The 24,689-nt window shown below is 43.3% G+C and overlaps 1 protein-coding gene across 5 annotated transcripts in view; it reads right to left on the bottom strand.

The window, feature by feature from the left end:
• Positions 1 to 10,002, bottom strand: part of trpc1 (transient receptor potential cation channel, subfamily C, member 1) — a 94,720-nt gene extending 84,718 nt beyond the window's left edge. For 2 of the 5 annotated variants that reach the window (XM_043702774.2, XM_087993312.1), the window contains exon 1: positions 9,806 to 10,001. In XM_043702774.2, the coding sequence (XP_043558709.1) occupies positions 9,806 to 9,932 (127 nt within the window). In that variant the 5' untranslated portion in view covers positions 9,933 to 10,001. Of the gene's footprint in view, positions 1 to 7,415; positions 7,489 to 9,805 lie in introns of those variants that run through there. The other 3 variants (XM_043702776.2, XM_043702775.2, XM_087993311.1) reach the window with 3 other exon arrangements.
• Between the last annotated feature and the right edge of the window lie 14,687 nt (positions 10,003 to 24,689).

Here is a 24,689-nt window from a genome sequence, read left to right as displayed (position 1 = left end):
ATTGTAAGACACAGAATTTATAGCAAATGTTTACACGTCTAGCAGTGTCTACTATGACAGAGTTGTATGGAGTTGTCCTGAAAGCCAGGCAGTTTGCTATAAATAATGATCTATTTGATTAGATTAGATTACTTACAGTGTGGAAACAGGCCCTTCCGCCCAACAAGTCCACACCGACCCATTCCCCTACATTTACCCCTTCACCTGTTTGAGGTTTGGTAGTTCTTTAAAGACGAGCAACAACTGACAACTTCTGAGCACCGTCCTACAACTCATCCGCTTTATCCTCAATTACAATGTCTTCACCTTTGACAACAGGTTCTTCATCCAGACACACGGTTCAACCACGGGGACCAAGTTGACATATTGGGGTACAAATATCTTCAGGCACAAGTCTGAACAAGACTTCTTCTCGACGTAGGACCTCCAACCAAAACTATACACCAGGTAGATCAATGACATTTTCTTCCTCTGGACCCATGGCGAGGAGTCACTGATAAAACTACACAGTGATATCAACAAGTTTCATCCCACCATCAAACTCACAATGGACTACTCTCTACTGTCTCATTCTTGGACTCATGTATCTCCATCAAGGATGGGCACCTCACTCTACCGCAAACCTCCAGATAACCTCACAATGCTACACTTGTCCAGCTTCCACCCAAAACATATTAAAACAGCCAGCCCCTATGGACAAGCCCTATGCATACACAGAATCTGTTCAGATGAGGAGGAACGTGACGAGCACCTGGTCGTACTCAGGGGTGCTATCATAAGAACACGGTACGATATGCAACTCATCGACCGCCAGTTCCGACGTGCCACAGCGAGGAACCGCAATGACCTCCTCAGGAGACAGACACGTGCTGCAACTAACAGGATACCCTTTGTTGTGCAGTACTTCCCAGGAGCCGAAAAACTACGCCATGTTCTTCGCAGCCTGCAACACATCATCAATGAGGATGAGCCCCTCGCCAAGACCTTCCCCACGCTTCCACTTTTCACATTTAAACAATGACCAAACCTCAAACAGATCATTGTACGTGGTAAACTATCTCATATGCTGCAGGTAAGGATGTCCTGAGGCATGGTACATAGCAGAAACTGAGCAGAGGCTACGGCTATGGATGAATGGGCACTGCACAACAATGAACAGACAGGAGTGTTCTCTCCCAGTTGGAGGGCACTTCAGTGGTCCAGGACATTCGACCTTGGACCTTTGGGTTACCATCCTCCAAGGCAGACTTCAAGACAGGCAGCAGCGATAGCAGAGACTGATAGCTAAGTCGGGTACCCATAGGAATGGCTTCAACCTGGACGTTGGGTTCATGTCACACTACAAGTGACCCCATTGCACTCCACCCACACACACACAATGCAAGTTTGTGGGGTGAATTTGTACTTGCACAGTTACATTGTACTTTGCTCATAAACTGTATGAATCCATGTAAGATTCTGTTAATTCATTTTTTAGATTAGAATCAGTCTAAACATTATGGCACAGACGACAGCACAGAGCGGTGCTAATACCCAATACATTGTCTGGGCTGACACCAATTATTAAAGTTCACTTGAGAATGTAACTTTTTTAAAAAAGGTTTTGTGATTTACATATGAAAAAAGTGAAACTAACATGGTCATTCTAACAGATGAGAGACTTAACAAGCAATCATGGTATTTTTCAATGTATAATGTCAGTTACATCACACTGTAAACTTTTGCTATAAATTCTGTGTCTTACAATCTTATACTCCATAACCACCTGATGAAGGTGCAGCCCTCTGAAAGCTAGTGTTTCCAATTAACCTGGTGTTGTGTGATTTTTAATTTTGTACACCCTAGTCCAACTTTGGCATCTCCATATCATGACTATATTTAAGAGTTGAGATGCAGCAGGGGAGATACTTTTCAGCCATCCAAACAGTATTTATCACAGCTGATTTTCTTTGTATGTTTGTCAAGCTGGCTCTCCCACTGAATCCGGAGAACAAAGTGGAGGCAATGCCTGTATAATCTCTTTAGGGCTGTCATATGTTACTGTTAGCCCATGTCTCATTGCAGTATAGGAGTAATTAGATAGGGTAATTAGATAGTGAAAGACTTTTTCCTAGGATGATGACATCAGCTTGTAGAAGAGGGCATAACTACAAATTGAGGGGTGATAGAATTAAGACAGATGTCAGAGGCAGGTTCTTTACGCAGAGAGTGGCAAGGGTGTGGAATGCCCTACCTGTTAATGTAGTCAACTCAGCCACATTAGGGAGATTTAAACAATCCTTAGATAAGCACATGGATGATTTTGGGATAGTGTAGGGGGACGAGATGAGAATAGTTCACAGGTCAGTGCAACATCGAGAGCCAAAGGGCCTCTGGGCTGTATTGTTCTATGTTCTATGAGTACTGTTAGAATGGCCACTTGGGCTTTTGTTGACCCAGAAAGAATGCTATTGTCAAATGCTCAAGGCAATCGTTTGTAAAAGGCAGGTGATCAAGTGTTGGATCCCATAGTTAATTTTGAGCGAGGTAGCTAGCAAGGCATAGGAAGATTGCAACATATTCTCTTTCAATATAAATGGGAGGACAAAGTTTGATTGACCAGGACTGGGCTGATATGATTCCAACTGTTTTGAGTTGGTGATTTGAAACAGACACTTTAAAAAGTCTGAACTAGTGTCAAGAATGGCTGTGTGATAGCCCTCATATGATTGAGGGCTGGTGTGTGTGTGTGTGTGGTATATATGCGCGCACAGCAGGCTGTAAATACCCTGACTTAAATACAGGCAAAAGATTTCCAGTAGATAAGTTAAGACATGTGACTTCCAAGCATCCTAATGACGTTTTCAAGTTCAGAAACCACTCATTTCTTTTCAAATGAACCAATATCCACGATCCTTTCAATATATTCTCAAAACGTTGGCAGTTTACAATCTGTCTTAACATTTTATTAATAAATTTACTATTCATTTTGTGAATGATATTTTATCTAATAGGAATAGGCCATTCAATCCACACTTGCTGCTTCTAATTATTGAAGTCTGCATTCAGCACTAATTTTATTCAAGCATCACGTTTAATTTCTGCGCATTTTCCAAGTCACACTTTGCAGAAAAAAAAGTACCCTTTTAGCAGGAGTCATGTTAGGGACAAGGGCTAATACCTATAAATAAATGAACAACTAAATAGTTAAAGTAATGAGTTACTGGTGGGAATATAGAACTCATTGTACCAGAATGACAGAGAGAGAGAGAGAGAGAGAGAGAGAGAGATATTTTTTGAGCCAACTCATTTGTACACCCAAGTGTGACACCTGAAAAACTGCTACAGCTTTTCTCTTGAATAGCCTCTGAATTCTTAACGATTTCTGAATAAACTGCATCTGCAAAGGTTCCAGTGACACTGGCACGTGTTAGTGATGTGTGTGCCCACACACCACACCAGGACGCCAAATGAAAGCCATCTTGAACATCTGAAACTTTATCCTTCTATTGTCCCTTTCCCCACCCCAGCAAGAACTTTAATAAAGAAACTTGATTGATTTTTAACTTTTTCTAAACTCAATATAAGTATATATATACTTGGCCACATTGGTAAGTGAACAAAGCGTTTAAATTCATGTTATGACCAGTAGAATGGTGGAAAAAGAGAGACAGTGATTGCAACAAAATAAAATTAGAACGCACAGAAACAACCAACAAATGAGGAGGAAATGGTACCAAACAGAGTGCTAAATTAATCACTCCAAATAGTCCTCACAGATTCTTTCAGCTGTAATCTTGAACTCTACTATTATTGATACACAAATTACTGGAAAAAAATCTAAATAAAAACAATGACAAATACGACACAAAATAAACACAGCACTGAAACAGCCATTATGTGTCTAAAAGATTTCCTTTTGAAGATCTGGTGTCACACTTAGGAAAATAGAATGAGATTCTGGGCTTTATCACCCTTCATTGAAGAAAAACAAGATGACAGTTTTGATAGTTCACAGTCCACATTTGTGCCTCAGTGAATGAGTTGCAAGGTGGATGCAGAGATGTTGCAGTGTGATTTGGACAGGCCGATTGAGTAGGCAAAAGCATGGCAATGCATGTGTATAAATGTTACGTTATCTGTCTTGGAAGAAAAAATAACAAGGCAGATAATTATTTGAATGGCTGTAAATTGAGAGACAAGAATATTCAATGAGATGTGGGTGTTCTCATGCAAAGTTTACTGGAAGTATGCATGCAGGTGCAGCAGGTAAACTGTATGCTGGCCTTCATAGTGAGAAAATTTGAGTACAGGAACAATTATTCAGGGCATTGGTAAGGCCACTCCTCGAGAAAGATGTGCAGTTTCTTGTCTCCCTGTCTGAGGAACGAAGTTCTTCCTAAAGAGGGAGTGCAGTGAAGATTTACCAGATTGACTTCTGGGATGGCAGGACTGACTTATGAGGAGAGCGCAAATTGGTTAAGATTGTATATATTGGAGTTTAGAAGAATGAGGGGTATCTTGTAGAAACATACAAAATTCTAACTGAATAGACATATCGAAAGATGTCCAGACAACAAGTCATAGTTAAGGATAATAGGTAATATTTTTCGGACTGAGGTGAGGGAAAACATCTTCACCAAGAAAGTTCCGAGACTGAGGAATTCACTGCTACAGAAAGTGGTGGAGGCCAAAATGTTGTGTGTTTTCAAGAAGGAGGTAGATATAGCTCTTGTGGCTAAACGGACCTCAGTGGTGGGCAAGTTGTTGGAGGGAATCCTGAGGGACAGGATGTAATGTATTTGGAAAGGCAAGGACTGATTAGGGATAGTCAACATGACTTTGTGCATGGGAAATCATGTCTCACAAACTTGATTGAGTTTTTGGAAGAAGTAACAGAAGATTGATGAGGGCAGAGCAGTAGATGCGATCCATATGGACTTCAGTAAGGCGTTCGACAAGGTTCCCCATGGGAGACTGATTAGCAAGGTTAGATATCATGGAATACAGGCAGAACTAGCCATTTGGATACAGAACTGGCTCAAAGGTAGAAGACAGAGGGTGGTGGTGGAGGGTTGTTTTTCCAGACTGGAGGCCTGTGACCAGTGGAGTACCACAAGGATTGGTGCTGGGTCCTCTACTTTTTGTCATTTACATAAATGATTTGGATTTGAGCATATGAGGTACAGTTAGTAAGTTTGCAGAGGACACCAAAATTGGAGGGATAGTGGACAGCAAAGAAGGTTACCTTAGATTACAACAGGATCCTGATCAGATGGGCCAATGGGCTGAGAAGTGGCAGATGGAGTTTAATTCATATAAATGTGAGGTGCTGTATTTTGGGAAAGCAAATCTTAACAGGACTTATACACTTAATGGTAAGGTCCTTGGGAGTATTGCTGAACAGAGAGTGCAGGTTCATAGCTCCTTGAAAGTGGAGTCGCAAGTAGATAGGATAGTGAAGAAGGCATTTGGTATGCTTTCCTTTATTGGTCAGAGTACTGAGTACAGGAGTTGGGAGGTCATGTTGCGGCTGTACAGGACATTGGTTAGGCCACTGTTGGAATACTGCGTGCAATTCTGGTCTCTTTCCTATCGGAAAGATGTGGAAGTCCAGAACTAGAGGGCACAAGTTGAGAGTGAGAGGGGAAAGATATAAAAGAGGCCTAAGGGGCAACTTTTTCATGCAGAGGGTGGTACGTATATGGAATGAGCTGCCACAGGATGTGGTGTAGGCTGGTACAATTGCAACATTCAAGAGGCATTTGGACGGGTATATGAATAGGAAGGGTTTGGAGGGATATGGGCTGGGTGCTGGCAGGTGGAACTAGATTGGGTTGGGATATCTGGTCGGCATGGGCAGGTTGGACCGAAAGGTCTGTTTCTATGCTGTTCATTTCTATGAAGAAGGGCTTCCTGAAGAAGGGCTTATGCCCGAAACGTCGATTCTCCTGTTCCCTGGATGCTGCCTGACCTGCTGCGCTTTTCCAGCAACACATTTCCAGTTCATTTCTATGACTCTACGAGCAAGGGATTATTGGGGAGGGGGGGGGGGGGGGTAGGGAATAGGACTGGATGAAGGTAATGAGCTCAATGATCAGCCATGATTATCTTGAATAGCAGGGCATGCTCAAGGGGTCAAACAGCTGACATCTGTTCCTACCTTCTGTGTTTCTATGTAAGCCCAGAGCTTGGCAAATTAAGGACTTCATAGCCTATATTTTTAAAATTTGCAGATGTCTCCAGCATTAATGGAACTTCCGCTCACCTAAGTTTTAATCTCTTGACCACAGTTAAAAAATCTAAATTGACACAACGCTTCCTGAAGAAGGGCTTATGCCCGAAACATCAATTCTCCTGTTCCCTGGATGCTGCCTGACCTGCTGCGCTTCTCCAGCAACACATTTTCAGCTCTGATCTCCAGCATCTGCAGACCTCACTTTCTCCTCCATTAATAACACAGGGAATATTCTTATACTACCACAACAGCTACCAGCGACAAGGTCAATGAGGTAGATTACACTGACAAGATCCCTTCCAAGCCACACACCGTTCTGACTTGGAACTACAACACACTGGTCCTTCACTGTGGCAGAGCAATACTCTGCAATTTTTTACCCACAGCATGTGGGTGTAGCTACAGCAAGTGAACTACAGTGGCTAGAGAAAACAGCTCACCACCACCACTTATTAAGGCCAATTAGAGATAGGCAACAAATATTGGCTTAGTCACCAACACTCACATCCAATGAAAGTATAAGAAAAAATACAGTTGAAACTTTATTGCTGGAACAGCACAGCAGGTCAGGCAGCATCCAGGGAACAGGAGATTCGACGTTTCGGGCACAGGCCCTTCTTCAGGAATCAGGCCTGTGCCCGAAACGTCGAATCTCCTGTTCCCTGGATGCTGCCTGACCTGCTGTGCTGTTCCATCAATAAAGTTTCAACTTTGATCTCCAGCATCTGCAGACCTCACTTTCTCCTCTAAGAAAAAATACAATCTTCTTGGATTATCACATAATTGGAAACCTACAATAAGGAAACATTATTTATTTTCTCATTAAAAATTGAGGTAAGCTATACCCAGAGATACGAGGTCAAATCACGCCACTGTAATTAAGAACTTGCAAGATCAAAAGAAAGTCAGCAATTCACCAGCTGCATAATCTGATTAATATTGTTGGCTCCCTATGAATAACAGGGAACCGAAATTCAGTTGCTGACCATTTAAAGTTCTTTTGGTAAGATGTGTTTTTTCACAATGCATTCAACCAGCTGGGTGATTTCTGAAGTCAGAAAGAAAATACTGTGAATACTGGGAATCCAAAATAAAAACAGAAAAATGTTGGTCTGGCAGCGCCAGTATACACAGATTTAGGCCTAATGAATCTTCTTCAGAGTCATTCCTCTTTAGACAGCACTGTGGATCTACCTACAGCAAATGGATTGGAGTAGTTCTAGAAGGCAGCACACCAGCACCTTCTCAAGGTGGAATGGACAACAAGTGCTGGCCCAGCCAGCAAAACTCCCATCCTGTGAAGGAATAAAGAAAGAACAAAATTTCTGAAGTCAGCTATGAATTAATGGATTTGGAAAATATATATACTGACAGATATCCTTCCCAAGAAAACAGTAATGAACCAAATTATCAATTGTTTAACTGATATAATTGCAATACGGAGGTTAATTTTACATTCCAGATTTACATTCCATGACAGGATTTGAGCCCAGTGCAATACCAATGAAATTCCAAGTTCAGTGGACATTGCCATTTCTAGACACAAAGCGTGGTAGAGGTTTAAAACTCTCTTCTACAAACGGCAATGGACGCTAGATCGTTTGTTAATTTTAAATCAGAGATAGATTTTTTTTAATTAAGTTAAGGCATTAAGGGGTTTGTGTCAAAGGCATGCAACATAGAGATAGGCTTCAGATCTGGATGGTGAAACAGACCTGAGAGTCTGAACAGCCCATTCTTCGTATATCTCTAATAAAACAGTGAGATTCCAAGTTCAGTGACATTGCCAACCTTCCATCGTCCCACAATGATAAACCATAAATTTATTTATTAAGTCATCTATACCATTCAGTTGGAAGACAGTTGGGTCATTTGGTCTTTATGATTCAGTTACTGCGAACAAAAACAGTCCTAAAACGCACATAACTCACACATTGCCTTTACATAAACACTGGCAGAAAATATTCTCTCCGACCCACTATTCTCTATGTTAAATCCACAATTCATCATTGGAAATGACTTCTGACTATAAACAATTCTGGTGGTTGCAGAATTTCCAAAAAGCTTTTATCTTTGGCCTTGATATGTGTGCGCACGCCTTGTTTACCATCTCCAATTTTGTCACATGCTATGGCAGCAGGAAGTGGCTGGGGTTGTGGTCAAAGTTTATCAGAATGAAAAATAAAACAGAAAAAATTGTTTTTTTCCCTCTTGACCAATCTCTTAGAAATTGGAAAAGTGGGCAGCACGGTGGCACAGTGGTTAGCACTGCTGCCTCACAGCGCCAGAGACCCGGGTTCAATTCCTGCCTCAGGTGACTGACTGTGTGGAGTTTGCATGTTCTCCCCATGTCTGTGTGGGTTTCCTCCGGGTGCTCCGGTTTCCTCCCACAGTCCAAAGATGTGCAGGTCAGGTGAATTGGCCATGCTAAATTGCCCGTAGTGTTAGGTAAGGGGTAAATGTAGGGGTATGGGTGGGTTGCGTTTCGGCGGGTCGGTGTGGACTTGTTGGGCCGAAGGGCCCGTTTCCACACTGTAATCTAATCTAATCAAATGGAAACCACAGGTCAGTAACTCTTTAATGAGTGAGAAAATTACACTTTCACCAACATTTTCCTGAGACAAGGAACTTGATGTCCTCCCTTGGAATCCCACATCCTCCCAAGAGGACAGCTCCCCGTGTGGGTCAAGGAGGACAGAGAGCATTGAGAGTTGGGGTAGTGAGGGAGCAGGTGAGGAGGGAGTGAGAGAGCAGGGGTAGGGAGTGAGAGCAGGGTTGGGAGTGGGGAGTGAGAGCAGGAAGGGTGACTGAGGGGGTGCAAAGGGGTGAATGTGGGGTTGGGGGTGGGGACGGGAGTGGGTGGGGTGCAGGCAGTAAAAGAAGTGTGTGAGTTAGAGTTGATTAGTTGGAGGGATTGGAGTGAGCTGGAGTTCGGTGTTTGAAGGTTTTGGGGACAGTGATGGGTTGGGGGGGGTGGCAAGTTTGAAGCGTTTGGGATGGCGGTGAGGGTGAAGCGTTCAGGGGCGGGGCAGCGAAGTTGAAGGGTCGGGGGGTCGGGGGGGCGGGGGTGAGGGGCTCGCAGGGGCAAAGAGGGTGGGGATGGTGAAGGCTACAGGGGAGGGGAGAGGCGGAAGAGGGTGAAGGGCTCGGGGGTGGGGATGGCAAAGGCTACAGGGGAGGGGCAGAAGAGGGTGAAGGTATCAGGATGCCGGAGGTAAAGAGTTGGGTGAAGGTATCAGGATGCTGGAGGTAAAGAGTTGGGGTATGGATTGGGGGAGGGGAGTTGAGTGAAGAGAAGAATTTGATGGGGGTGAGAGGTAGGGGGTTTGGGGGTGAAGGGTAATCAGGTTTTGGGTAAAGGGGTTTGAAGTGAAGGGTAATGGGACTGGGAGTGAAAGTTGGGGGGGTAGGGTAGGTGAAGATTTTAGGGGATGAAGGGGTTGGGTAATGATGGGTTTGGGGGGTGAAGTGTAAGTGGGTTTGCGGGGTGAAGTGTGGAAGGCAGGGGAGGTGAAGAGGTTAGGGGGTGAAGGGGAAATTGCCGGTTGTTGATACGGCGAGCGTGCCCCATTCCCAAGCGGGCCTTACCTTTCTCACACGCCAGAAGGAAGAGCTTCTCGTCGATGGTGGTCTCCTCCTTGACTTGCCGCACGTCCTTCAATGTCAGGTATTTGTTCGGAGAAGAGGACTCGGTGCTTTGGTAGAGACTGGCCATTGTTCATCCCCCTCGGAGCGGCCAGTACGAGCGGCGGAAAACCGCCCCTCCGCCCGCGCGCCCACTGACCCGCCCCCGGCTCGCGCCTTCCCACTGCCGTGCGCCCGTCACCATTCACCGCCTTTTGTGTCTTTGGTTCATGCCCAGCCCCTGGGAGAAGATGTCTCCCAGTTAAAAAAAACTGAAAAGCAATTTATTATTTTTATTATCGGAGCAAAGCGCTGACGAGACTGCTGCGCGCATGTGCATTCCCGCTATCTCAGTGTCTTCTTTCCGTCGTCGTACTGTAATTTTTCCACAAAAATGAAGGGGGAAATCTCAGAGAAACCTGTAAAATTCCGACAGGACTAGACAGGGTAAATGCAGGAAGGATGTTCCCAATGATCAGGGGTTACCGTGCAAGGACGTGGACTTCGAACATTTCAGACTGAGGTGAGGAGACATGTCTTCACCCAGAGTGGTGAACCTGTGGAATTCTGTACCACCGAAAGCTATTGAGGCCAAAATGTTGACTGTTTTAAAGGAGTGAGTTATAGGTCTCACGATAAAAGGATATGGGGAGAAAGTGGAAGCAGGGTACCGAGTGGCAGGATCATTCATCATCATTAAAATAAATCCATAGAGGCCAGTATCCCATCAACCAGCCACCCTTTATTTACACAAACAGAGTACTTGAAACTGGAAGATTTCCTCGGAGCTTGTCCCCAAATTGAGAAGAATCCCTGAGACTCCTGTTGATATCATTGGCGCTGGTTAACAACCCCAATTGGAAACTCATGCTCAACAAGATTCATCTGACCAACCTCATTCCGATCACTACAATCATATTAATTGGTACAGCAAATTTGAAGGGCCAAATTGTCTACTTTTTTTTTCTGTTTCATTTTTTCTCTCACACTTTTCTTACTTCCTCCTTATTCATGGTTTTTTTTTTAAATTCTATCTGTGTCTCTGTTTCAGTGCAGACGCAATGAGCCGAATGGTCTCCTTCTGTACTATAACAATTGTGTGATCGTCTTGCATATCATCTGTCACTCCGTGCCTGTTTTTCGCCTGTCTCTCTCGCTCTCACTTTTTTAAAGAATTTCCACGTTCCATCTCTTCTTGTACTCCCTGTAATTTCACATTTTCAGTTTTGTGCAAGTGAAAACCTAGATGTTTCCCTAAGGTTATTGAAAGGTCTCCTTTATTCTTTGAAATTTTGTTCTTACAATACTAGGAAGGTAGTGAGAAGTGACTGAGGAGGAATCTAGGAAAACTTGGCTGGCTCGTCACAACTGAAAGAGGGATTGTGGAGAACCTGGAGTTCAATAGGAACAGCATATAACCATTTTGGGAGTGGCCATTTTGGATAGGGGCTGTGAGGTCAAAGTGTGAATTTTGATGAGCATCAGGTTTTGCTGAGCAGGACAAGCAGCATCAAGGTATGTAAAAATAAGATCTTTCATTTTCTTTCAGAGTCATAGAGATGTACAGCATGGAAACAGACCCTTCTCCATGCCGACCACATATCCTAACCCAATCTAGTCCCACCTGCCAGCACCCGGCCCATATACCTCCAAACCCTTCCTTTTCATATACCCATTCAAATGTCTTTTAAATGTTGCAATTGTACCAGCCTCCACCACTTCTTCTGGCAGCTTATTCCATACACGTACCACCCTCAGTGTGAAAATGTTGCCCCTTAGGTCTCTTTTATATCTTTCCCCTCACCCTAAACCAAAGCCCTCTAGTTTTTTTTTGCGATTACATTACAGTGTGGAAACAGGCCCTTCGGCCCAACAAGTCCACACCGACCCGCCGAAGCGTAACCCACCCATACCCCTACATTTATCCCTTACCTAACACTACGGGCAATTTAGCATGGCCAATTCACCTAACCTACATCTTTGGATTGTGGGAGGAAACCGGAGCACCCGGAGGAAACCCACGCAGACACAGGGAGAACGTGCAAACTCTACACAGTCAGTCGCCTGAGGCGGGAATTGAACCCAGGTCTCTGGCGCTGTGAGGCAGCAGTGCTAACCAATGTGCCAGCGTGCTGCCCACGCGGTTCTGGACTCCACAACCCCAAGGAAAAGACCTTCTCTATTCACCCTTTCCATGCCCCTCATAATTTGTAAACTTCTATAAGATCACCCCTCAGCCAACGACACTCCAGGGAACACAGTCCCAGCCGGTTCAGCATCTCCCTATAGCTCAAATTTTCCAACCCTGGCAACATCCTTGTAAATCTTTTCTGAACCCTTTCAAGTTTCACAACACCTTTCTGATATGAAGGAGACCAGAATTGCATGCAGTACTACAACAGTGGCCTAACCAATGTCCTGTATAGCCACAACATGACCTCCCAACTCCTGTACTCAATACTCTGACTGATAAAGGAAAGCATACCAAACGTCATCTTCACTATTCTATCTGCCTGCGACTCCACTTTCAAGGAGCTATGAACCTGCACTCCAAGGTCTCTTTGTTCGGCAACACCTTACCATTAAGTGTATAAGTTCTGCTAAGATTTGCTTTCCCAAAATGCAGCACCTCACATTTATCTGAGTTAAACTCCATCTGCCACTTCTCAGCCCATTGGCCTCACTGGTCTATAGTTCCCTGGCTTGACCTTCCCACCCTTCTTAAACAGTGGCAACACGTTAGCCAAAGTCCAGTCTTAAGGCACCTCACCTGTGACTATCGTTGATACAAATATCTCGGCAAGAGGCCCAGCAATCGCTTCCCACAGAGTTAGGGTAAACTTGATCAAGTCCTGAGGATTTATCCACCTTTATGCATTTCAAGACATCCAGCACTTCTTCCTCTGTAATATGGACATTTTTTAAGATATCACCATCTATTTTCCTACATTCTATATCTTCCATGTCCTTTTCCACAGTAAATACTGATGCAAAATATTCATTTAGTATCTCCCCCATCTCCTGCAGCTCCACACAAAAGCCACCTTGCTGATCTTTGAGGGGGCCCTATTCTCTACCTACTTACCCTTTTGTCCTTAATGTATTTGTAAAAACCCTTTAAATTCTCCTTAACTCTATTTGCCAAAGCTATTTCATGTCCCTTTTTGCCCTCCTGATTTCCCTCTTAAGTGTATTCCTACTGCCTTTGTACTCTTCTAAGGATTCACTCGATCTATCCTGTCTATTCCTGACATATGCTTCCTTCTTTTTCTTAACCAAACCCTCAATTCTTTTAGTCATCCAGCATTCCCTATACCTACCAGTCTTTCCTTTAACCCTAACAGGAATACACTTTCTCTGGATTCCCGTTATCTCATTTCTGAAGGCTTCCCATTTTACCTGTGAACATCTGCCCCCAATCTGCTTCGGGAAGTTCTTGCCTAATACCGTCAAAATTGGCCTTTCTCCCATTTAGAGCTTCAACTTTTAGATCTGGTCTATCCTTTTCCATCACTATTTTTAATTTAATAGATTTATTTTAATCGTTACTAGAGGGGGTTGCATGCTCCTCCTGTGAGATGTAGGAGATCAGGGAGAATTCAATTGTCCCTGACAACTGTGTCTGCAGGAAGTGTGTCTGCTTGCAGCTCCCCGCAGAGTGTGTTGTAAGTTGGCAGTAGGTTGGAGCAGTGGTTTTATAGATTGGAGTTTCAGGGATGTGGCCACACCAAAGATTCAGCCAGATAGATGGGTGACCATCAAGAGAAGCAGGCAGGTACTGCAGGAATTACCTTTGGCCATTCCCGTCTCAAACAAGTATTTTGTTTTGGATAATGTTGCGGCGACGGTGGAAGGGAGGTGGTGGGGGAGGGTGTGGCCTATCAGGGGAAAGCGACAGCAGCAGCCAGACCAGTGGCACCACAATTGGTTCTGTTGTATAGCAGGGAGGGTCAAAGTGTAAGCAAGCAGTAGTGATAGGGGATTCTATAGTCAGGAGCACAGATTGGCATTTCTGTGGCTGCTAGCAAGACTCCAGGATGGTGTGTTGACTCCTTGGTGCCAGGGTCAAGGATGGCTCTGAGTGGGCACAGGACATTCCAAAGAGCAGTAGGTCAGCATGTGGAGTTATTGAGGAGTAGGTACAAGTTTGGTCAAATAAGTCCAATCAGAAGAACAGACAGGGGCAGGTTAATATGAGCTGACAGTTTGAAGTGTATTTATTTAAATGCAAGGAATATAACAGGTAAGGCAGTTGAGGTTAAAGTCTCGATTAACAACTACGATGTTCTAGCCATTTTAGAAGCTTGGTTGGGAGAAGGACAGGACTAGCAGTTCAACTTTCCAGGGTTTAGATTTTTCAGGCCTGATGGAGATGGATGTAAAAGGGTGGAGGAGCTGCATTACTGATTAAGGAGAATGTCACAGTTGCATGAAGAGAGAACATCTAATCACCATGAGAAACAAATATGAAAGAAGATGTAAAGATGTAAAAACATCAGAGTTGTCATAGTCACAAAAACAGAAAGTGCTGGAAAATCTCAGCAGGTCAAGCAGCATCTGTGGAGAGAAATCAGAGTTAACATTGTGAGTCTGGTGAGCCTTCTTCAAAGCCGATGGTGGCTTGAAAAAAGTCAGTTTTTAAGCAGAAGATAGATTGGGGAGAGGGGGGTAAGGAGTAAATTATAAGTGGAGAGAGAGCCCTCCTCAGATGCTGCCTGAACTGCTGTGCTTTTCCAGCACCACTAATCCAGAATCTGGTTTCCAGCATCTGCAGTCATTGTTTTTACCTAAGAAAGAAAAACAGTTAGACAGACAAAGGAGTGGATAAAGGTCAGCCTAGGCAAACGAATGAGGAAGGGCTTTTGCCCGAAACGTCGATTTTGCTGCTCGTCGGATGCTGCCTGAATTGCTGTGCTCTTCCAGCACCACTGATCCAGAATCTGGTTTCCAGCATCTGCAGTCATTGTTTTTACCTAAACGAATGAATAGCTGCTAATGGGGACTAGTAGTGGCTAACAATGGGTTGTGTGTAATACCAGACCATGTGATAACAAGGCCTGGTATGTTAGGAATGGGGTTAGGACATGGGAGAAGATGCCTCAAGCCCTAAAATTGTTGAACTCAATGTTAAAACCAGAAGTCTGTCGAGTTCCCAAGTGATAAAAGAGGTGCTGTTCTTCCAGCTTGCCCTGAGCTTCACTGGAGCACTGCAGCAAGCCTGAGACAGAGAGTTTGGCCAGGGAATAAGGCAGTGTGTTAAACTGTCAGACCACTGGAAGCTCAGGGTCTTTTTTGTGAACAGAACGTAGGTGTTCTGCAAAGCGGTCGCCTACTCTATGCTTCATTTACCCAATGTAGAGGAGATTATATTGTGAGCAGCGAATGCAGTGGAACAGATTGAGTGAAGTGCAGGTAAAGCCTGGACACTATGGGGCAATTTAGCATAAGGTGGAGGAAGCTAGGGTCAAGCTCCGCTCTAGAGGATTACAGGTAGGCAAGGAAGGAGCTCAAAAATGGTCTGAGGAGAGCCAGGAGGGGGCACGAGAAAGGCTTTGGATTAGGGAGAACACAAAGGCATTTTACACTTAGGTGAGGAATAAGAGAATGGTCAAAGAAAGAGTAGGGCCGATCAGGGATAGCATAGGGAATTTGTGTGTGGAGTCTGAGGAGGTAGGGGAAGCCCTAAATGAGTTTTTTGCTTCTGTCTTTACGAAAGAAACAAACTTTGTAGTGAATGAAACCTTTGAAGAGCAGGTATGCATGCTGGAATGGATAGAGATAGAGGAAGCTGATGTGCTGAAAATTTTGTCAAACATTAAGATTGACAAGACCTGGACCAGATTTGTCCTCGGCTGCTTTGGGAAATGAGAAATGCAATTGCTTCGCCACTTGCGAAGATCTTTGCATCCTCGCTCTCCACTGGAGTCGTACCTGAGGACTGGAGAGAGGCAAATGTAATTCCTCTCTTCAAGAAAGGAAATAGGGAAATCCCCAGCAATTACAGACCAGTAAGTCTCACATCTGTCGTCTGCAAGGTGTTAGAAAGGATTCTGAGGGATAGGATTTATGACCATCTGGAAGAGCATGGCTTGATTAACTGCAGTCAACACGGCTTTGTGAGGGGCAGGTCATGCCTCACAAACCTTATCGAGTTCTTTGAGGACGTGACTAGAAAAGTTGATGAGGGCCGAGCTGTGGATGTGGTGTATATGGACTTCAGCAAGGCATTTGATAAGGTTCCCCATGGTAGGCTCATTCAGAAGGTCAGGAGGAATGGGATACAGGGGAACTTAGCTGTCTGGATACAGAATTGGCTGGCCAACAGAAGACAGCGAGTGGTAGTAGAAGGAAAATATTCTGCCTGGAAGTCTGTGGTGAGTAGTGTTCCACAGAGCTCTGTCCTGGGGCCTCTACTGTTTGTAATTTTTATTAATGACTTGGATGAGGGGATTGAAGGATGGGTCAGCAAGTTTGCAGACGACACAAAGGTTGGAGGTGTCGTTGACAGTACAGAGGGCTGTTGTAGGCTGCAGCAGGACATTGACAGGATGCAGAGATGGGCTGAGAGGTGGCAGATGGAGTTCAACCTGGATAAATGCGAGGTGATGCATTTTGGAAGGTCGAATTTGAAAGCTGAGTACAGGATTAAGGATAGGATTCTTGGCAGTTTAGAGGAACAGAGGGATCTTGGTGTGCAGGTACATAGATCCTTTAAAATGGCCACCCAAGTGGACAGGGTTGTTAAGAAAGCATATGGCTTTCATTAACAGGGAGATTGAGTTTAAGAGTCGAGGGATCTTGTTGCAGCTCTATAAAACTTTGGTTAGACCGCACTTGGAATACTGCGTCCAGTTCTGGTCGCCCTATTATAGGAAAGATGTGGATGCTTTGGAGAGGGTTCAAAGGAGGTTTACCAGGGTGCTGCCTGGACTGGAGGGCTTATCTTATGAAGCGAGGTTGACTGAGCTCGGACTTTTTTCATTCAAGAAAAGGAGGAGGAGAGGGGACCTAATTGAGGTATACAAGATAATGAGAGGCATAGATAGAGTCGATAGCCAGAGACTATTTCCCAGGGTAGAAATGACTAACACGAGGGTTCATAGTTTTAAGCTGGTTGGAGGAAAGTATAGAGGGGATGTCAGAGGCAGGTTCTTTACACAGAGAGTTGTGAGAGCATGGAATGCTCTCCGCCGGTATCTCCCACGGGGGCCAGGCTACCGGAGGCCGCTCCGTTCTGAGTTGCCATTTTGCCGCCAGCCGCCCCCTGGTGAACCACGTGACCCGCGGCCCCGCCCTCCAGGTGGCGCTGCTGAGCACTGGTACCCGCGGGATGATTGACAGGTTCCCAGGCTGGGACTGCACTGACAGTGGATAGAGGCAACAGCAGCAGCAACCTCTGCAAAGACAACACTCTGCAGGGCCCTACCAGGTAACTATATAAGTCCAACTCTTGTTTGTCTTACCAAATTGCAACACCTCGCATTTTTCCAAATTAAACTCCATCTGCCATTCCTCAGGCTATTGGCCCAAGTCACCTGCAAACCTAGCCATTGAAGGTTTTGAAAACAAGGATCAAATTTTTAAATTGAGCCATTGTTTAACTGGTTAGCCAGTGTGGATTAGGGAGCATAGGAATGATAGGAGAACAATATGATGAGAATGAAGATGAAAGCAGCAGAGTTGAGAGTGTGGTGCTAGAAAAGCACAGAAGGTCAGGCAGCATCCAAGGAGCAGGAGAATCGACATTTTGGGCAAAAACCCTTCCTCATTCCTGATGAAGGGCTTATGCCCAAAATGTTGATTCTCCTGCTTCTTGGATGCTGCCTGACCTGCTGTGCTTTTCCAGCACCACACTCTCAACTCTGATCTCCAGTACCTGCAGTCCTCACTTTCTCTGATTTAAGCAGCAGAATTTGAATGAGTTTTATGAAGGGTAAAATGTTGGAGACAGCCCAGAACATGTTGAAATGGTAAAATCTAGAGGTAATGATTGAATGTTTCAACAGCAGACAGATTGTTTCAAGGGTGACTGAGTATTTTATGAATTGGCAACAACAGTAATTAGAGAAAAATGTCATTGGAGACTAAAGTATGACATCAGTATTGTGAACAATGTTTTCAACCTCAATCAGTTACCTGGCAGAAGAACACTGTCAGTGGCTAAGGAACAGAATTTACCAAAGGGGTCAAAGATGATGGCATTCACATAAATCTTTAGTTGGAGGAAATTTCTGCTGAAGTTAGTCAAATAGTTTGACAGTTTAGAGATGGGGTTGAAATGGGTAATGATCAGGTGTGGGAGGGGCTAGATTCTAATTAGAAGGATTCAAGATTTGAGTTCCAGAAAAAATTGGCTTGGATTTTGGAGGGCAAAAAATTGTTATTGGGCTTTGAAAAGGGATGGGAGATGAATTATTGCTTGCAAGGGCAAAAATATCAAAGGTTGGAAAAGGTTTTAAGAAAAGTGATGACAACAGATTTGAAGGAGACAGTTACTGAAGAGAGAGGGAGAGAGAAGTGAGTACTATTTAGTCAAATAACTCATTGGGATGTTTGTGTTTAGCTTTTAAAATATTCTGCTTGGATGGTTTTTTCAAAGATATTGGAAGAAAGGTTAGAGTTAGAAATTCAAAACCTTTTTAAATGCTCTGCACAAAAAGGAGAGGAAACAAATTTAATAATTTATGAAAGGGAAGCAGATAAATAATTGAAAAACATAGGGAAAGAGCAGGTGAATGAAAATCAGTGAACAGGTTTCTTTCAGCAAGTTGTCACAAGTGTAATGTACTCTATACCTTCCATTTCTCTGCAACACATAAAGGTCTGTTTTTTTATCATTGGAGAATATCAGGAAGACATTTAGCACTTAACATTATTACAGAGAAAAATAGACACACCTGTCGTTATTGTTGCATGCTCTTGTAAAGCAGAAATCCCAAAGTTGACAACTGCTCCATTAGGTGTTACAATAGATCTCGCCTAAAGATTCACCATTGAAAGATTTGTAATATGAACTTATGAAGTAGAAGTTACTCAGACAGCCCCTCTGCCATTCAATACGATCATGGCTGATGTGATTATAAGCTCAAATCCACTTTGACTCCCTTGTCAGTCAAGAATCTCTCTAGCTCTGCCTAAAAATAATCATGATGTGGAGGTGCTGGTGTTGAACTGGAGTGGACAAAGTTAAAAAAATCACACAACACCAGGTTACAAAGACTATAACACATAGTAGAAGACTCACGCCACTCCACTCCACCCAAGAATTCCTGAACACCATCAAAGACCCCAAGATAGAAGAGGATGAAATAATGGTCTCCTTTGATGTAACAGCCCTGTTTACATCCATCAACATCAACCTGGCCAACAGACTACACTATTAGAAGAACCAAAGACACATACAACTTCATTAGCAAGGGCAACATCATCAAGCTAGTGGACCTATGCCTTACTACTCACTTCAAGACAAACCAATGGAACACCCATGGGATCTCCGAGTACCTGCCGCGTACATGGTGGGTGGTGTCCCCATGTGTAATGATGGTATCCATGTCGACATTCTGATACGTCTTGCAGTGATTGCCATGACAGATTTGTACAGTGTTGTGGTCAATGTTGAAGGCTGGGAGAAAGTGAGGACTGCAGATGCTGGAGATCAGAGCTGAAAAATGTGTTGCTGGAAAAGCGCAGCAGGTCAGGCAGCATCCAAGAAGCAGGAGAATCGACGTTTCGGGCATAAGCCCTTCTTCAGGAATTTCTGAAGAAGGTCTTATGCCCGAAACGTCGATTCTCCTGCTCCTTGGATGCTGCCTGACCTGCTGCACTTTTCCAGCAACACATTTTTCAGATGTTGAAGGCTGGACAGTTTGCTGCGAACAATGGTGACCCCTCTACTCAATACACATACACACGCATTCTTACGTACTCACACACTCATGCAGACGCCCTCTCATTCACATGCTCTGTCACACACACACACTCACAGACTTATACTCCATCACACTCATGCACACACACTCACATGTTCACACTCTTTCTCCCTCACATATACACACATGCACGTATAAATCGATGGGGTGAATTTGCATTTGCAGAATTGTAATTGCAGATACATTCTATTTTGTTCAAAAAGCACACAAACTGCAGGCAATCAATGTAAGCAGTCAATCCATTTAACATTTTATAAATTCCTACTTTGGAAATAGAACCAGTCTGGCTCAAGATTAGGATACAGACAGACTCTAACCTCACACCTTTAAAGATGAGACATTACCTTTCTTTTATAAAATTTTTAAGTTCTCTCGAGAATGTCACTGGAAAGATGTTTTGAGATTTACATATGAGAAAACCAAACCCTGCAACCCATTCTAAAAGATTAAATACTTAACAGCAATCTAGGTTTGTTCAATATATCGTTTCAGTTACATGACACAGATCTTTTGCTGTAAATTCTGTGTCTCATGACCCTGCTCCACAGTTACCTAAAGGAGCAGAGCTCCGAAAGCTAGTACTTCCAAATAAATTTGTTGGACTATAACCCTGTGTTGTGTGATTTTTACAAATACTCAATGGGCCTGTCTCTACAGCTCTCTGGGGAAGAAAATTCCACAGATTCACAGTCCATTCTCTCCATCTCATTCTTTAATGGGAGACCCTTCATTATGAAATCGTGTCCCTTGGATCTAATTTTTCCCACATAGGAAAATATCCATTTACTACAGAAAAAATTAGTTTTTTTTCAAAATTTTTTTGAGTAAACAGACTCTCATTATACTTACTTTTTCCAGTTAAAAATGTAAACAGTACAATTCTTGACATCACAGAAATGTTACAGAGCGTAAGACGGTAAGCCTGCACCAGCTCTTCAAGCAAGCAACATTACCCACTGCCAATCTCCTGCATTTTCTCCTGTATCCTTGCAAACAATTTCTATTCAAATAATCATCCAAGGTCCTCTTGCATGGCTCAACTGAACTGGCCTCCTGTTGGCCCATTATCTCAACTTAGGATAGAGTGTAGCTGACAAATAGACAAAGGTCATTTAATCGTATTCCTAAAATGTCCAAAAGGACCTAACTGTCCTTGTCATCAACCTTTCTTTGTTTTTCATATTTTGGGAAATACCATCATTCCTCCTACTTAAGTAGTAAACTCATCCAAATAATTTATCCAAATTATATTTAATTTTCCATGTTCTTGTCCAGTCACTATCTGAATCCTCTTGAAGCCTCTTTTCATCTTCCTCGTAGTACATATTCTTAACTAATATGTTACCAACAATCTTGGAAATACTATATTTCATCCCCACATTCAAATTACTTGTGTGGACTGTGACCAGCTGGGGCCCAAGCACTGATTCTTGCTGTACCCTGGTCACAGTCTGCCAATCTAAGAATAGCCCATTTATTGCTACTCAGTTAACAAATTTTCATTGAAAGCCTTCTGAAAATCTAAATACACTGTATCCACTGGTTCCCCTTGTCTATTCTGTTGATGACATTCTGTCACAAAGCTCGTCCCTTTTTTTCTAAAAACTGTTCCTTGCCTCAAGGACACTCAGTTCTTGAATTTTTTTTCCAGAGGGCCATTAAACAGGGCCAATCTGGTTTGGTGCAGAGATGAAAAGGATTTTGAGAGGCCTCTTGTTTATATATAAACAGATGAGACTTCAGGCCAAAGTTGCCATGCTTTAAAAGTGACCTGTATACTGAAAGGGGAGAGGTCAGCTCTCTGGCTGAGCTGAGCTGTTTTTAGTTCAGTCCTGAACTGGAAACTCTATCTTTTCTGCCCATCAACTTGTCAGCATGTGTTCCATTTATACTGTTTTTTAAAGGGAGTTTGCTTATTGGGATTGTTGTGTGTATTCGGAACAGCATATTTAAGTCTAGTTGGATAGGCTGAGTTCTGTAGGGGTTCTTTATCCTGTTCTTCGTGTTTCATTGTGTAATGTTGTGAATAAATTTTTTGTCTGTTTTAAAATCTAGTTGTCAACCTAGCTATCTTCTTCCGGGTAGTTTTCACTGTATGCTTAACAAAACAAATTGCAAAGTTAGGTCTAGGGCTGCCTGCTTAAAAATGTTTTGAGTGATCTGGCCTAGTCCACAACAATTCTCAAAAAACTCTTCTCAAAAGCTTGTGAAACATATTTGCCTTTCATTAATTCATGTTGACTCTGCCCAAATAGATCAGTATGTTCTAAGTATCCAATTATTTAGTCATTTATAATAGATGCTAATACTTTCCCTACTACTAACATCAGGCCAACAAAGTCACTACATTGATTCAAAGTTTGTGCAAAGATTTGTAGCTCGGGTGCTCGTTGTTGTGGTTCTGTTCGCCGAGCTGGAAGTTTTTGTTGCAAACGTTTCGTCCCCTGGCTAGGCGACATCATCAGTGCTTGGGAGCCTCCTGCGAAGCGCTTCTTTGATGTTTCCTCCGGTGTTTATAGTGGTCTGTCCCTGCCGCTTCCGGTTGTCAACCGGAAGCGGCAGGGACAGACCACTATAAACACCGGAGGAAACATCAAAGAAGCGCTTCGCAGGAGGCTCCCAAGCACTGATGATGTCGCCTAGCCAGGGGACGAAACGTTTGCAACAAAAACTTCCAGCTCGGCGAACAGAATCACTACATTGATCCCTATCAAGAGAGATTAACTCTTTAGGCCTGTACTGTGTGAAGTCTAGATGAATGAAAGGAAATCTAATTGAGATATAGAGTCATAGAGATGTACAGCACGGAAACAGACCCTTCAGTCCAACCTGTTCATACCGACCAGATATCCCAACCCAATCTAGTCCCATCTGCCAGCACTTGGCCCATATCCTTCTAAACGCTTCCTATTTATATACCCATCCAAATGCCTTTTAAATGTTGCAATTGTACTAGCCTTCACCACTTCCTCTGGCAGCTCATTCAATACACGTACCACCCTCAGTGTGAAAACGTTGCCCCTTAGGTCTCTTTCCCCTCTCACCCTAAACCTTTGCCCTCTAGTTCTGGATTTCCCCCATCCCTGGGAAAAGACTTTGTCTATTTATCCTATCCATGCCCCTCATAATTTTGTAAACCTCTATAAGGTCACCCCTCAGCCTCAGACCCTCCAGGGAAAATAGCCCCAGCCTATTCAGCCTCTCCCTATAGCTCAAATCTTCCAATCCTGGCAACATCCTTGTAAATCTTTTCTGAACCCTTTCAAGTTTCACAACATCTTTCCGATAGGAAGGAGACCAGAATTGCACGCAATATTCCAACAACAGTGTAACCAATGTCCTGTACAACCGCAACATGATCACCCAACCACTGTACTCAATACTCTGACTGATAAAGGAAAGCATACCAAATGCCTTCTTCACTATCTACCTGCTACTCCACTTTCAAGGAGCTATGAACCTGCACTCCAAGGTTTCTTTTGTTGAGCAGCACTAAAGGGGATTGACAAAGTAAACGTGGAGATAATGTTTCCTCACGTGGGGCAATCTAGAAAGAGGGTCATAATTTTAGGGTATGGGGTAGCCGATTCTCAAAAGGTCATGTATCTGTGGAATTCACTACTCCAGAGTGTGATGGGTGTTGGGACAATGAATACATTTAAGGAGGAAATGGACATATTTTTAGTTAGTACTGGATTGAAGTGTTACGGAGAGCAGGCAGGAAAATGAGGAAGCTGAGATGAGATCAGCCAGGATCACATTCAATGGTGAGCAAGTTTGAGGGGCTCAATTGCTTTCTTCTCATGGTTCTTATGTTTTTTTCCCATTTTCTCTCTCTCCATTCTTAAACAGTGGAGTTAAACTTGTATATTCCAGAATCTAAGTCTTTTGGGGCATTTCAGAAAAAGGATAAGATGGCCTTTGCCTATTTGACAACCACCTTCAATCTTAAATCAGGATAATGGACTAAATGGATGCAGGTTCAACTGAGGCATGCAAGAGGACATGGATGGGATTGGGATTGATGGGTCTTTAGCACTATGGATGAGAAGTTGGCTAAAAGGTAGGAAACAGGGTAGATATAGATGGTAATTTCTCAATCTGAAGACAAGTTCAAAGTTCGATGTTGGAATCCTTGCCTTTTTTGATTTATATAATTGATTTCGAGAGAGGCATTCAGGGAAAAATCTCTAAGTTTGTAGCTGATGCTAAGAATACTACAGAGAGTAGTGAATTGTCAGGCTGACAAGGAGCAACTTCAGAAGGACATTGACAAGTTGGCCAAATGAATTTCATTACAGAGAAATGTGAGGTAATGCATTTTGATGGATGAAACACGGAGAGACAATACAGGTTCAATGGTCCAACTTTGAGGGGAGTACAGGAGCAGAGGGACCTCGGGGTTCACCTTCATGATTCTCTGAAGGTGTCCTGGCAAATTGAAACAGTTGTTAAGAAGGCTTATAGGACCCTGGGATTTATAAATAGAGGCAGAATAAAAAAGCAAATAAGTGATGCTACATCTCTATATTATCAATGGTCAGACCACATTTGGAGGTTTGTGATCTGGGTACCTTATTTAAGGAAGGATGTTAAAGCTCTGGAGAAATTGTAAAGGAGATTTACTGGAATAATACCAGGAATGAGGGATTTCAGATACAAGGAAAGATTAGAGAAACTGGGCTTATTTTCTTTGGAGCAGAGAAAATTAATTCATTGAGGTGTTCAGAATTATGAACAGTTTTGGCAGGGTAAAGGAGGACATTCTGTTTCCACAAGTTGGTATCTCAGTAGCTAATGGTCACAATTTCAAGACTGGCAGCAATAGAGCTAGGAGTGAGATGAGGAGAAATATCTTTACTCTGAGTTGTCAGGATTTGGAATGCGCAAAGAATTACATCACTAATTGTTGTATTCAC

The sequence above is a fragment of the Chiloscyllium plagiosum genome, unplaced genomic scaffold (genome assembly GCF_037043375.1).
Source record: "Chiloscyllium plagiosum isolate Xiang-an unplaced genomic scaffold, Cpla_swu_hap1 HiC_scaffold_13, whole genome shotgun sequence".
NCBI classification, from domain to species: Eukaryota; Metazoa; Chordata; class Chondrichthyes; order Orectolobiformes; family Hemiscylliidae; genus Chiloscyllium; species Chiloscyllium plagiosum.
This window is presented reverse-complemented; position numbering and strand designations above follow the sequence as displayed.